Source organism: Lycium barbarum, chromosome 5 (assembly GCF_019175385.1).
Source record: "Lycium barbarum isolate Lr01 chromosome 5, ASM1917538v2, whole genome shotgun sequence".
Lineage (NCBI taxonomy): Eukaryota > Viridiplantae > Streptophyta > Magnoliopsida > Solanales > Solanaceae > Lycium > Lycium barbarum.
The window spans coordinates 140,234,644-140,248,977 of record NC_083341.1 but is presented as its reverse complement, the minus strand read 5'-3'; the positions used below and the strand labels follow the sequence as shown (position 1 = coordinate 140,248,977).

The 14,334-nt window shown below is 35.1% G+C and overlaps 1 protein-coding gene across 1 annotated transcript; it reads left to right on the top strand.

The window, feature by feature from the left end:
• The first annotated feature begins 3,015 nt into the window (after window positions 1-3,015).
• LOC132641911 (heat shock protein 90-5, chloroplastic) lies at window positions 3,016-13,357 on the top strand. The gene is made up of 19 exons (XM_060359024.1): window positions 3,016-3,461; window positions 6,904-6,977; window positions 7,807-7,932; window positions 8,004-8,097; window positions 8,184-8,267; window positions 8,355-8,498; window positions 8,670-8,786; window positions 9,053-9,097; window positions 9,210-9,290; window positions 9,421-9,525; window positions 9,614-9,754; window positions 9,873-9,965; window positions 10,143-10,220; window positions 10,317-10,571; window positions 11,305-11,407; window positions 11,614-11,788; window positions 11,907-12,012; window positions 12,766-12,855; window positions 12,963-13,357. Exons 1-19 carry the CDS (start codon window positions 3,186-3,188, stop codon window positions 13,167-13,169), a joined length of 2,394 nt encoding a protein of 797 aa, XP_060215007.1. The 5' UTR covers window positions 3,016-3,185; the 3' UTR covers window positions 13,170-13,357.
• Window positions 13,358-14,334: the final 977 nt, after the last annotated feature.

Sequence of the window (14,334 nt, the reverse complement as noted above, 5' to 3'; positions counted from 1 at the left end):
GGGCATGAACTGATGCGGAATAACTGATGAACATGCATAATTTAAGTAAAGCATGGGACCATAAATCATAAGTTTGAAAATTTTCATATTATCATAATGCGGAATAGTCTGAATAAACATAATAATAACAAGCCAAAATAGCTAAACAACTAGAATATCTGACATAACAAAACCGACTAGTCTATGAAACCTCTAACATGAACATGGGTCTGCTAAAAATATCTGCTGGGACAAATCCCCCAGCATATCTTTAATGCATAGCTAATAGGACTAGATAATTGACTAAACCTCGAAGAAGATGAGGCTCACCAAAAGTTGATAAGTGGATGATCCTACTGAGTAGATGCGTCGTCCTGTAAATCCGCACCTGTATTGTGAAATGCAGGCCCCCGAGCAATAAAAAAGAGACGTCAGCACATTGAATGTACTGGTATGTAAAACAACTGAATGAAATAAACATGACACATGAAATAACATAATAAGAGCTGAAACTGATATATATATATATAATCATGAAAAAACATTTTAAGTGGGGAGCGCATAAATATAATCGACAACATGAATCACCGCATGGGTACGTGGAGTCTAGTACTTGCCTCGACCAGCAGAGCTCTCATACCTTGCCAGAGGTATAAGATATAAACATGGCATGAAAGGATCCAATCAATAAAGCATGAAGGAATCGTCCTAAATATAGGCGGAACGATCCTTATCCTATAGTGGCTAGTGTAGTTTCAGGCTATTAAAGCCTTTTCGGTAATCTGTGCAACTCCAAAAAGCATGAACATAATATATGTGGCATCTGAGCTCATGGTTTTTTATAAAACGTAACTTGCATTATACATGGATGTAGTTACATAATATATTTGCATGAAAGCGTGTAAACATGTAGAGTGTTTCATGAAAATAAACATAGTAATTAATAACTTGCACGTAAGAATCCATGGAATGCAAATGATGGGTTTTTCATGGATTACAGATAGATTCTCAATAACCAAAATGGAATATGAAGAACACAATAATGAACTACATTTAGAAACATGGTACATCATGGTATATAGACTAGGGTTATCCTGAACATATCTAAAACCCTAGTTTTGGTGAACTCTTATATAATCATAGAGTGTGGGGAAGAACAAAGATGCTCCCACACGTGGATAGAAGTCCTACATACCTTGTTCGCTCCGAAGACGTGAGAAAGTTTGAATCTTTGAAGAAGAGTTCCCAAAATCTTGAGTCTTGAACCTTGAGGTGAGTTTTCTTGAAAACCCTAGGTTAAGAACATTGAATTCATGCTTAATAATCATTAGCATATGTTAGAATTCACTTGGCATGATTAGAACGGACTTACCTTAGTGTTCTTAGTGATGGAGGAGAAGGACAAGTCGTTGAGTTTAGAGACTTGTAAAAATAAAAATTAGAACTGAAATCAGGTAAATAGATTATGGTGCGGATTGAGTTTTACGGACTGAATTACGATAAGTAATTCTTGGACAGTAATTTTTGATGTCTAAAAATAAAATGCCCAGCTAAACCCCTCTTCAATTACGATCAAGAATTACGGACCGTAACTTCTGGGCGTAATTTCTTTTTTCTGAACTGTAGCAAAATTTCAACTCCAACATTCTCCATCTGATTTTCTAAGTCTAAGATCAAGGTCATAACTTAAGTTAAAGGTACGAGGTGTTACATCACTAGTTGCTAATACCTTCTCGAGACTATCAAACCTGAAATCCACTTTTCATCACTCTTTTTAGGTTGCATAATATAGAAAGAGAGTGCCAAGAAAGAACACATAGCTATCACTTTTAGAAGGTTTGAACCCTTATTCAACATAGGGCCCAAAAACCCGACATACCGCTTTAAAAATGAAATCGGGTTCTTTTGGTAATTTGAGAATTTCCGTTAAGATAGGGATATATTTGAAAACTTTAATGACGGGAGAAGTATTTTTGATCCAAATTTGTAACGGAGGATAGTTTTAGCCTTTTTCCCAAAGTAGAGGGATATTTTTAACCCTTTTCCCTAAAAAAAATTATAAGAGAGTGAACAAAAGAAGAAGCTAAAGGATTTCAACATCTATTGTAAATAGATAAAAAATAATATACAGTATATATAGGATAATTTTTCGCCGCCGAGAGGAGTTCAGGTGAACCCCTAGCCACCACCTGGCTCCACCCCTGCCTTAAATAAGAATTGTCATTTGAAAAGGGAAACAAAAAGGAGTTGAACTGTTATGTCCCACATTTGTGAACATAATATGCTTATGTGAATTTAAATAGCCTTGGGCTCTTCCACTTTAATAGCTAGCTGTTGAGGTGTCAGCTAGGTTCAAGGTTGTTACATGAGAGTTCAAAGTTGTTACATGAGCTATATTTGTGTACAAAAAAATTCAAAGTTCTACACCACTAGTTGCTTTCAGGCACTAATCAGAAGATGGATGACCAATAGTTTTTACATAAACTAGTAAAGAGTCACTAAAGTTATGTTGGAGTGATAAGCAAATTTTTATTCTTAATTATAGATTTCGAGTTCTAAAGTATGAAATTGACCTTGGTAGAGAATACTTTATCTTCAAAATGGATCTTTCCAATACAAATCATATTAATCAGACCCCAAAAATACAAAACACCAAGTGAAAAGAAAAACAAAAAATATAAACAACCAAGAGTGATGACTCATGAAAATTAACACAATCCTCAGCTCTCTCTATACTTTGGTTTTAAATACAATTTGGTCCCTTGTTTTGTCAAAAAAGCTCACTGAAGGCCCACAACTTTTTTTAATTTTATAAATTAGTGAACTAAAACTTTCCTATCATTAGCAGATCCCTTTCTCATCCTTTCTAGATTGCAAGATGAGAAGTTTCAGAAGAATCCCCAGACTCAAAAATTGCTTTAACTTACAAGTTACTGTAAATTAGAAATAAAAATAAAAATTAAACATATCAAGATAATTATGATTGCTGACATGGCAGCATCCTCACCTTATAATTCTCAAACACAAACCTCCAAAAAAACCAAATTCTAGAACCCTCTACTCTTTCCCTTAAACCCCTTACCTCACACTTCAAGGGTTTTTACACAAACCCTCACAGTTCTTTCCCAAACAACCCTTTATCCACACACACACAAACACACAGTGCAAAAAAGAAACACCAAAATCCTTTCTTGAAAGTTTAGATAATGGCACCTGTAGTAAGTAGGAGTTTGAGTTCTGTTCCTATGGCTTCATTGCCTTATACTTCTTCATTTGTATTAGGTAGTGGTAATACAAATAGGGTGTGTGTTAAAAGTAGTTTCTTGGTTAGGAATAATATAAAGAATGGATTTTTAAAATCAGGGGGGTTGAAGTGTAAACAAGATAAAAGAGATGGTAGAGTTGTTGTTGTTAGATGTGATGCTTCTGCTGTTGCTGAAAAAGAAGAGTCTTCTGAGGAGACTTATGAGTACCAGGCTGAGGTGGGGTTTCATTTACTAGTATAAAGTTTAAGTTTTTGGTTTGTAGTTTTCAGTTTTTAGTTGTATTGGGTTGATATTGGTTATACATGTTTTCAGTTTTTAGCTCTATTGGGTTGATACTTGTTTTCAGTTTTTAGCTCTATTGGGTTGATATTGGTTATACATGTTTCCAGTTTTTAGCTCTATTGGGTTGATATGATGTTTCCAGTTTTTTGCTGTATTGGGTTGATATTGATCAGGCTGAGGTGGGGTTTTCATTTTCTATTATAAAGTTTAAGTTTTTAGTTTGTAGTTTTCAGTTTTTAGTTGTATTGGGTTGATATTGGTTATACATGTTTTCAGTTTTTAGCTCTATTGGGTTGATATTGGTTATAGTTGTTTTCAGTTTTTAGCTCTATTGGGTTGATATTGGCTGTACATGTTTCCAGTTTTTAGCTCTATTGGGTTGATATGATGTTTCCAGTTTTTTGCTGTATTGGGTTGATATTGATCAGGCTGAGGTGGGGTTTTCATTTTCTATTATAAAGTTTAAGTTTTTGGTTTGTAGTTTTCAGTTTTTAGTTGTATTGGGTTGATATTGGTTATACATGTTTTCAGTTTTTAGCTCTATTGGGTTGATATTGGTTATACTTGTTTTCAGTTTTTAGCTCTATTGGGTTGATATTGGTTATACATGTTTCCAGTTTTTAGCTCTATTGGGTTGATATGATGTTTCCAGTTTTTTGCTGTATTGGGTTGATATTGATCAGGCTGAGGTGGGGTTTTCATTTTCTATTATAAAGTTTAAGTTTTTGGTTTGTAGTTTTCAGTTTTTAGTTGTATTGGGTTGATATTGGTTATACATGTTTTCAGTTTTTAGCTCTATTGGGTTGATATTGGTTATAGTTGTTTTCAGTTTTTAGCTCTATTGGGTTGATATTGGCTGTACATGTTTCCAGTTTTTAGCTCTATTGGGTTGATATTGGTTATACATGTTTCCAGTTTTTTTCTGTATTGGGTTGATATTGATCAGGCTGAGGTGGGGTTTTCATTTTCTTTTGTAAAGTTTTAAGTTTTTAGTTTGTATTTTTCAGTTTTTAGCTGTATTGGGTTTGATATTGGTTATACTTGTTTTCAGTTTTTAGCTCTATTGGGTTGATATTGGTTATACATGTTTCCAGTTTTTAGCTCTATTGGGTTGATATTGGTTATACATGTTTCCAGTTTTTAGCTCTATTGGGTTGATATTGATCAGGCTGAGGTGGGGTTTTCATTTTCTTTTGTAAAGTTTTAAGTTTTTAGTTTGTATTTTTCAGTTTTTAGCTGTATTGGGTTTGATATTGGTTATGCTTGTTTCCAGTTTTTTGCTGTATTGGGTTGATATTGATCAGGCTGAGGTGGGGTTTCATTTTCTTTTAGTAAAGTTTAAGTTTTTATTTGTTATTTTCAGTTTTTAGCTGTATTGGGTTGATATTGGTTATACATTTTTTCAGTTTTTAGCTCTATTGGGTTGATGTTGGTTATACATGTTTTCAGTTTTTAGCTGTATTGGGTTGATATTGGTTATGCATGTTTTCAGTTTTTAGCTGTATTGGGTTTGATATTGGTTATACTTGTTTTCAGTTTTTAGCTGTATTGGGTTTGATATTAGTTATACATTTTTTCAGTTTTTAGCTCTATTGGGTTGATATTGGTTATGCATGTTTTCAGTTTTTAGCTGTATTGGGTTGATATTGGTTATACATTTTTCAGTTTTTAGCTCTATTGGGTTGATATTGATGAGGCTGAGGTGGGGTTTTCATTTTCTTTTGTAAAGTTTAAGTTTTTATTTGTTATTTTCAGTTTTTAGTTGTATTGGGTTGACATTGGTTATACATGTTTTCAGTTTTTAGCTGTATTGGGTTGATATTGATCAGGCTGAGGTGGGGTTTTCATTTTCTTTTGTAAAGTTTAAGTTTTTATCTGTTATTTTCAGTTTTTAGCTGTATTGGGTTGATATTGGTTATTCATGTTTTCAGTTTTAAGCTTTATTGGGTTGATATTGATCAGGCTGAGGTGGGGTTTCATTTTCTATTGTAAAGTTTAAGTTTTTAAATGTGTTGGTTTGATTTTGACTATATGTGAATTTTGACCAGTCATAACATCATGAATTTTCTAACCATTGAATGGATACAATGGATTTGTATTGTCAGTTGTAACTAGTGTTTTGTTGAGGTATAGTTGATTAAAGAGGAATTGGAAGTATTTAGGGTGTGTTTGGTATGTAGGAAAATGTTTTTTTCTGGTGAACAAGTGTGTTTGTTACTTACTTTCTGGTGTTTGGTAAGTAAGTAAAAAATATTATCCCAAGAACATTTATATGTAATCTAGCAAAACACATTTGTTGAGGTTAGTTGATTAAAGATGAGTTGGAAGTATTTAGGGTGTGTTTGGTATGTCGGAAAATGTTTTTCTGTGGTGAACAAGTGTGTTTCTTACTTTTTAGTGTTTGGTAATTAAGTAAAAAAATATTATCCCAAGAGCATTTATATGTAATCTAGCAAAACACTGTTTGGGGGGTGGGGGTGGGATGGTCAAGGGTGGGGATTTGGGGCGTTGTTTTCTCGACATCCATTAGAGAATGCATTATCCTCATTTTTAAGGAAATTGTTTCCTAAAAAGTATCAAGCTGAGGTGGGTTTTCATTTTCTTTTGTAAAGTTTTAAGTGAGTTTGTATTTTTCAGTTTTTAGCTGTATTGGGTTGATATTGATTATACATGAATTTTGGAAAGGAAAATGAGTTGGAGAACTCCACCTGCAGTTTCTTTTATACCATAGTTTAAGGTTTTGGTTTGTATTTTTCAGTTTTAGCTGTATTGGGTTATATTGGTACTTAGTTATCACGTAGTCGCTTATTCTTCGATGTGTATCTGTTGCTGCTTTTGTTTTGTCTGTTGCTATTTTGCTGTCTGTTTTCTTTTGAGCCGAGGGTCTATCGGAAACAACCTCGGTACCCCACAAAGGTAGGGGTAAGGTCTGCGTACATCCTATCCTCCCCAGACCCCACTTGTGGGATTACACTGGGTATGCTATTGTTGTTGGGTTATGTTGATTATACATGAATTTTGGGAGGGAAAATGAATTGGAAAACTCAACCTGTAGTCACTATATTATGAACCTTCTAAACATTGAATTGATTGATTAGTATTGTCAATTGAGACTAGTTTGTCATTGAGGTATAGTTGATTGAAGAGTAATCGGAAGTCGGAAATTAGATGTTTCATTTTAGGCAATGAGGAAATCAATCTATGAAATAATCATTGTTATGGTTTCCCGACAAATGAAAGTGTAATCTTTATGTAATTGTAGGAGCTCTTGAATGTTTAGTGTACAATTTAGTTGATTATTGATAGTCCTTCGTCAATTTAATTGTTCCAAACTCTCCTCTTCGGATGTTAAAACTTGGAATATTGCTTTTTGCAGGTCAGTCGCCTAATGGACTTGATTGTTCACAGTCTTTACAGTCACAAGGAAGTTTTTTTGCGAGAGCTTGTGAGGTGAGGGCATCTCTCTCCTTTTCTTTCCCGAATGGCAAGACATTTGTACACTACTTACTACATTGTTTTCTTGATAACATCAGTAATCATTGACCTCATGAAGTTATGGATTAATAGTTACGGCTTGTAGATGGAGTAGACATCATGATGTATGGTTTGTCTAGGGCTGGCAAAATGGTTAAAAGAACATGTAACCATCCAATCCGACCTGTTAAAGATGGGTTGGATAAGTAACCATTTAAAAATGGACCATATAAATATGGGTTGGATAATTAACCATTTAAAAATGGACCATATAAATATGGGTTGGATAATTAACCATTTAAACATGGATATTGTCCACTAAAAAATGGATATCTAGATGTCAATAATGTGTGGATGGATATCCCTATTGTCAATACCCATTTGTATGCTTGTTATATTTTATGAGCTCTTGCTTTTGGGAGTCTAAGCTTATTTTGGCTTTTAGCTTGTGTTTTCACCTGACTATTCCTGCAACCATTTTTTATCCGTGTTAAATTCGGGCTGGTCGGATATTTTATCTGTTTTTGTTTAACCTGCTGTTGACCCCCCATATCAGACCCGCCCGTTTGTCACTCCTAATTGTGTCAAATACTATTTATTCGTCATAGAGTTCCCATTTTTCTCTTCCGTTTGATATCTAGCTCTGGTTACTACCAAAAGATTGCCCTTTTTTTGGGTTTCCATAGGATCCATTTTATTTTTTTGATGCACTTGTTGAAGTCTTCGTGATTTTTGGTAATTGTCTTTTAGAATTCCCTCTTTTCCTTTATGTGCTATTGCTAACTTCAGCTTCTTTTTTGGACAGTAATGCTAGTGATGCTCTTGATAAGTTGAGATTTCTGAGTTTGACGGAGCCTTCTTTACTTGGAGATTCTGGTGAGCTGGAGATTCGCGTCAAACCCGATCCAGACAATGGGACTATTACCGTAACGTACGTGGTTAAAATCTAGCTTCCGCCTTAATGCTTTCCTAGTAAAGAGGACTAATTAATTGATAATGCAGAGATACTGGTATTGGAATGACCAAAGAGGAGCTCATAGACTGTCTTGGGACTATTGCCCAAAGTGGTACCTCGAAATTCTTACAGGCGCTTAAGGTACTAAAGCATATTTTCATGTTATGGACTTTGATTGTGGTTTGAAGTTATTGTCTCTAAGAAATAGCTGCTTTTTCTATCCATAGGAAAACAAAGACGTTGGAGCTGACAATGGATTGATTGGTCAATTTGGTGTTGGTTTCTATTCTGCATTTCTGGTTGCTCAAAAGGTAGCTGTTAATTTTATATGGTTTTATTAAAAAGAAGAGCCATCGGATTTCACTGATTTGTTATTTTTGGTCTTTTTGTACAATCAGGTCGTAGTTTCCACAAAGAGCCCAAAGTCCGATAAGCAGTATGTTTGGGAGGCGGAGGCTGACAATAGCTCGTTTGTCATCAGAGAGGAAACTAATCCTGAAAATCTTCTACCTCGAGGAACACAAATTACACTTTATCTGAGGGTACTTCTATACTTCTGCTCCTAAACTTCATCATTGACCATGTCAGCTGATGATCATAACCTTGTGATTTATTTTCTTGGGTGTGTTATGATGGATCAGTAGAGAGCGCTGTGAATGGTCTTGTTCCCTATTGTAGATGCAATCTGATTGTCTGTCATCTTTTTTTTTAAGGATGATGACAAATACGAGTATGCGGAGCCCAAGAAGATCCAGGATTTGGTGAAGAATTATTCACAGTTTGTTTCTTTTCCGATTTACACATGGCAGGAGAAATCAAGAACAATTGAGGTAAGGTTCTTGTATAGAGTAATGCTGCTTTAACCCCCACCCTCTATTTTCTTTGGTGTTTAAGGAGAAATTCATGAATATATTTTCCAAAGTTATTGATATTTGAAGCCCTCTTTCTTTAACCTTACTGTTACTGAGATTGTTATTATTGTTGTTGATATTATGGTACGGACAAGGGGGTTTCAACTCGTTTAGATAATGCTAGTTTGTCGTCTATTATTTCACAAATGCTGTTGGCCCTAAATCTCACGGGTAAATTTTGACAGGTAGAGGAAGAGGAAGAACCAAAGGAAGGAGAAGAAAAACCAGAGGTGATAGCTTCAGACTTATGTGCTTACAATGTATTCTCTTCAGTATGTGTCTACGCTTCTCAGCTTATTGTTGTTACTGAAACTTGTGTTTCCTTTTTCTTTATAATGACAGGAAGAAAAGCCAAAGACAAAGAAGACCAAAACTGAGAAATACTGGGATTGGGAGTTGACAAATGAGACAAAACCTATATGGGTGAGTTATTGGCTACAGCGAGAGTTCTGATGTGTATTCTTAATATTGTATTCTTTTTTTTTATATGTGATAGTTTTTTCGTAGTTATTCTGGTTAGTATAATCCTTTTCTTCCCCATAATAAATTGTAGATGCGGAGTCCAAAAGAAGTTGAGAAAGAACAGTACCAGGAATTTTACAAGAAGACTTTTAATGAGTTCTTGGATCCACTTGCCCACACTCACTTCACTACAGAGGTATTCCCTTGTAATATTGGAACTATGACTTGTCATTTGTTGGTTTTTAAATACTGATGTTTTGACTTTGATATAACAATTTGTGCAGGGTGAGGTGGAGTTTAGAAGTGTCCTGTATATACCTGGAATGGCTCCTCTTAACAATGAAGAAGTCGTAAATCCCAAGACAAAGAACATACGCTTGTATGTGAAGCGTGTCTTTATTTCTGATGATTTTGATGGAGAGTTGGTAAGTTCTGTATGTTAGCTCGATTTGCAACTTGTAAAAGAGATGTCAAGAGAATTGATATCTCTATCTTTGTGTCATTGCATAGTAATCAGTTGATACTAATTTCTATGTATTTCAGTTTCCAAGGTACCTGAGCTTTGTTAAAGGAGTGGTGGATTCAAATGACCTTCCTCTTAACGTTTCTCGAGAAATTCTGCAGGAGAGCCGAATTGTAAGGCGCTTTCGTGCTTGAATGAATTACCTTTTTTATAATCGAACTTTATTCTTGTTTAGCAATCTGCAAAGATGTTGGTGGTGCATTATGGTCAATTGTTCGAGCTATCCTTTGCAGTTTGATTGAAAAAGATCCTCTTCTTGGACTGTGATGCATTTATTTTATTCATCCCAGGTTCGGATAATGAGAAAGAGACTAGTGAGAAAAACATTCGACATGATTCAGGATCTCGCTGAAAGTGAGAACAAGGAGGTAAAATATCATCAGAGCTTTCTTTACCTTAGTAATCTCCTTAATAAAAAAAAAACTGTCTTGAATTCTGTAAATAGCGCTGCTATTTTATTACAGGATTACAAAAAATTCTGGGAGAACTTCGGTAAATTTGTAAAGTTGGGATGTATTGAAGACACTGGTAATCACAAGAGAATAACCCCACTGCTGAGATTTTTTTCTTCCAAGAGCGAAGAGGAATTGATAAGCTTAGACGACTATGTTGAGAACATGGGCGAAAATCAGAAAGCTATTTACTATTTGGCTACTGATAGCTTACAGAGTGCCAGGACTGCTCCTTTCTTGGAGAAATTGGTTCAGAAGGGTATTGAGGTATGTACTTCATCCTAATTTTTTGCTGGATTTATTTACCAAACGTACTCCCCACCCCCACACCCGCCACTCCCCCTCCCCCTATAAAGAAGAACAAGTAAATAATTAAAAAAAAGAATAACAAGGCCTCCACGAAATGTCAAAAAAATTGAATACTATGAGTGTCACCAGTTAATTTGATAGTTTAAAGCGTCATTGAAAGTTTTCTGTTAGGATGTCCAAATGATGATCTTTTTTTTTTTTTTTTGTTTTTTTTTTTTGGAAAAAAAATTATGGTTCTTTGTTCTTTTGACATCCAGCCTGTTGTTTGGATGAATAGTTTCATTTCTGTACCACCTTATTCTTGCTCTTATCTGTCAGTTAACATCCGCCTTTTCTTTTTTGGCTGTCCCGGAACGGTAGAACATTTTCCACTTTTCCTAACAGATACAATCCCATTATAGCGTATATCACAATAAGTTGTATGAGTCCTGCTTTTGAACTTACCAATTTATTTCTCTATAGAGGAAAACAGAACTTGTTGGCATACTCCGCATATGGCACTATACAAAAACGCAAATTCAACTCTCATCTTAATCTACATGTCATGTTATTCTTGGATGTCCGATGGAAGACAAAAAAATTGTGTTTAAGGGGAGGCTGTGTCGGAGAATCACGTTATCTGGCTTAAGTTCTCACTAGATTACCCTTTGTTTGTACACAACTAACATTTGCTTGTGTTGCCAATATATAGGTGTTGTACCTCGTTGAACCAATAGATGAGGTGGCTATCCAGAATCTACAAACATACAAGGAAAAGAAGTTTGTTGACATAAGTAAAGAGGATCTGGAGCTTGGTAAGCTCATTTTTCTCTCGCATTGACTGGGAATTTCGTATACAAATGATTTCTTTTCAATACTTCTTCCCTTTTCTTATAAATCTGATTTCTCACTATGTAAACGCTCAAATAAGGGTATTGGAGAAATATAGATGAAACGGTCATTCAAGTTTGACCTGTTTCCAGAAAGTTAATAACACACTTTAATGCGGCATTGATTTCAGATGATGAAGACGAGGTGAAAGATAGGGAAGACAAGCAGGAGTACAATCTTCTATGTGATTGGATAAAGCAACAATTGGGTGATAAGGTGGCAAAAGTACAAGTTTCTAAGCGTTTAAGCTCATCACCATGTGTGCTTGTATCTGGAAAGTTTGGTTGGTCTGCCAACATGGAAAGGTCTGCGTGCTATGATTTCTAGCTTCTTTTTCTTTTTTCTTTCAGTTTATTTAATTTTTGAAATTGCAGGACTCTCTGCTGAAGATAACTTCGTTTTTTTGTGTGTATGATGAAATAGGTTGATGAGAGCACAAACCTTGGGAGACACTTCAACCCTGGAGTTTATGCGAGGAAGAAGAATATTGGAGGTCAACACTGACCATCCAATCATCAAAGACCTAAATGTAAGTTTACCCTGCTTGATTTGCATAGCTATTTCCTTGATTTGGACTCTATCGAAGTTGGAAGTTTAATAGAGTGTTGTGAAATCTATAAAGGGTACTTCATCTGTCCCAATTTATGTGAAGGTGTTTGACTGGGCATGCAGTTTAAGAATGAAAAGAAGACTTTTGAAACCTGTGGTCCAAAATAACCCATAAATATTTGTGTGGCTATAAATCATCTCATTAATGGTAAAATTGGAAATTTAAAGTTAAATTGTTACTAAATATAGGTGTCATGCTTTTTGCGACGGACTAAAAAGGAAAGAGTGTCGCATAAATTGGGATGGGGGTAGTAACTTTTTAATGATCAAAACATAGTGGGCTTACTGTTTACTAACATTTTTATTAGAAATAAAATAGAAACAGAAAGTTCATATGGAATCAATTTTACATACATCAATTTGGTAGCATGTTGGAATATCGTTCAGATAATTTGAACTATGTCGATCACTTGAAGCTAGTAAAACTAGTTCTGATCGTGTCTTGAAGTTTCGTTCATCCAACCCTATAAATTCATTGAAGAATATCAACTGTTTACGTTGTTCATAAAAGTGTGTTTTCTAATAATCTATTGAAGCTTGTGCATTGCTGTTATGCTTTCACTTCGATAAGTTCTTCACCCAAAAAAAAAAAAAAAGAGAAAGAAAAAGACGATAAGTTCGACCAAGAATCTTATGTATTTATTGACCAATGGTTCTGTGGAACTACTTGCAGGCTGCATGCAAAAATTCACCCGATAGTTCTGATGCCAAGCGAGCTGTGGAACTGTTGTATGACACCGCATTGATCTCCAGTGGATTTACTGTAAGTATCGTGAAATATACCTTGTTTCCTTCTCTCATTAACGGAACAAATATTAGAGTAGGCGTTTCACCTAATACATGAATTTAACACTGGGACATTGGAAACAGCCTGATAGTCCTGCTGAGTTGGGTAACAAGATCTACGAGATGATGGCAATGGCTCTTGGAGGAAGATGGGGAAGATATGAGGAAGACAAGACGGAGGCATCAGCAGAAGCATCAACGGAATCAGATGCAAGCTCTGCTGAAGTCTCAGAGGCACAAGTTGTCGAGCCATCTGAAGTTAGGACCGAGAGCAACGATTATTGGGAGTGATTCATAAACTGTTTTTCTTGTTTAGGCATTCTTTCTGGCATGTCATCAGGTAACTGCCAGAAGAGAAATAATTTTTGGTTTTGGTGAGGGGTACAAGAATGTTATGGGGAACTAGAAATTGTATTGAAGAAATTTTGGATGAATAATTATTAGTTGTAGAATTAGTAAGATTTGGTTGGCTTTACTTCTCCCCTTTTGCATTACTACCATTTACTCCTATGTTCTCCAATCCAAACACAGACACTACTGCACGAGCACAAAAGTGGCAACATAAAATGCAGCATTCTTCTTCTCGTTTGCAGCCTTTTTATTTATTTTTATAGCCGAGAAATTTGTAAGGTTATTGACGCATGGTTTGAAACTCAGTGGATAATAAGTTCACTCTTTACTCTTCTCTAAATAAACATTGGATTTGTCTGTGGCAGGATCCAAATGTGCTTCTGACTCATATGTCACTTGCTGCATTCTCGTTTAACTAACGCATTAGTCATAACTATTGCATATTGAGAACCCTTAAGGGTCGTTTGGTGTGAAGGATAAGCAAAAATAGTTACGGGATAAAATTTTAGTGTCTCATTATCCCAGGTTTGGTTGGAATGAAAATCCGGGATAACTAATCCCGGGATTAGTTATTCCGGGATTGTAGTCTTATTTTATCCCACCTTAGGGTGGAATAACTAATCCTGGATAACTTATCCGGGATAAGTTATTTCCCAACCAAACGAGCCCTTAATGTGATAACTTGTGCCTGAAAATGTTTCTTCAGAATTTAACTTTATTCTTTTGGTCACTTTACTTTTGTCCATTGAAAATTTTGTTTACCTTCTTTTTTCCGAATTATGATCTTATTTAATGAAACAATTACTAGTTGATTTTTAATGTGATTTAATTGTGTGAATGACAACAAAAATGAGTTTGTAAAATGGTGGATAAAAAGTGTGGCTCCTGAAATAAATAAGTAACAAATTAAATTTTGGAATATATAGACAAAATCACAGACCAAATTTGTAGGTTATTTGTGGTTGTGACGTGTGTGCATTTGTCTAGAGAGAAAAAATAATCTATAATAAGCATCATTCACTTGACGATTTCTGTTGACTTTTAAGTGGTCTTAATTTCTTCCATGAAGATGTTGTGGCCCATCGAACAACACTTTTGCACAACT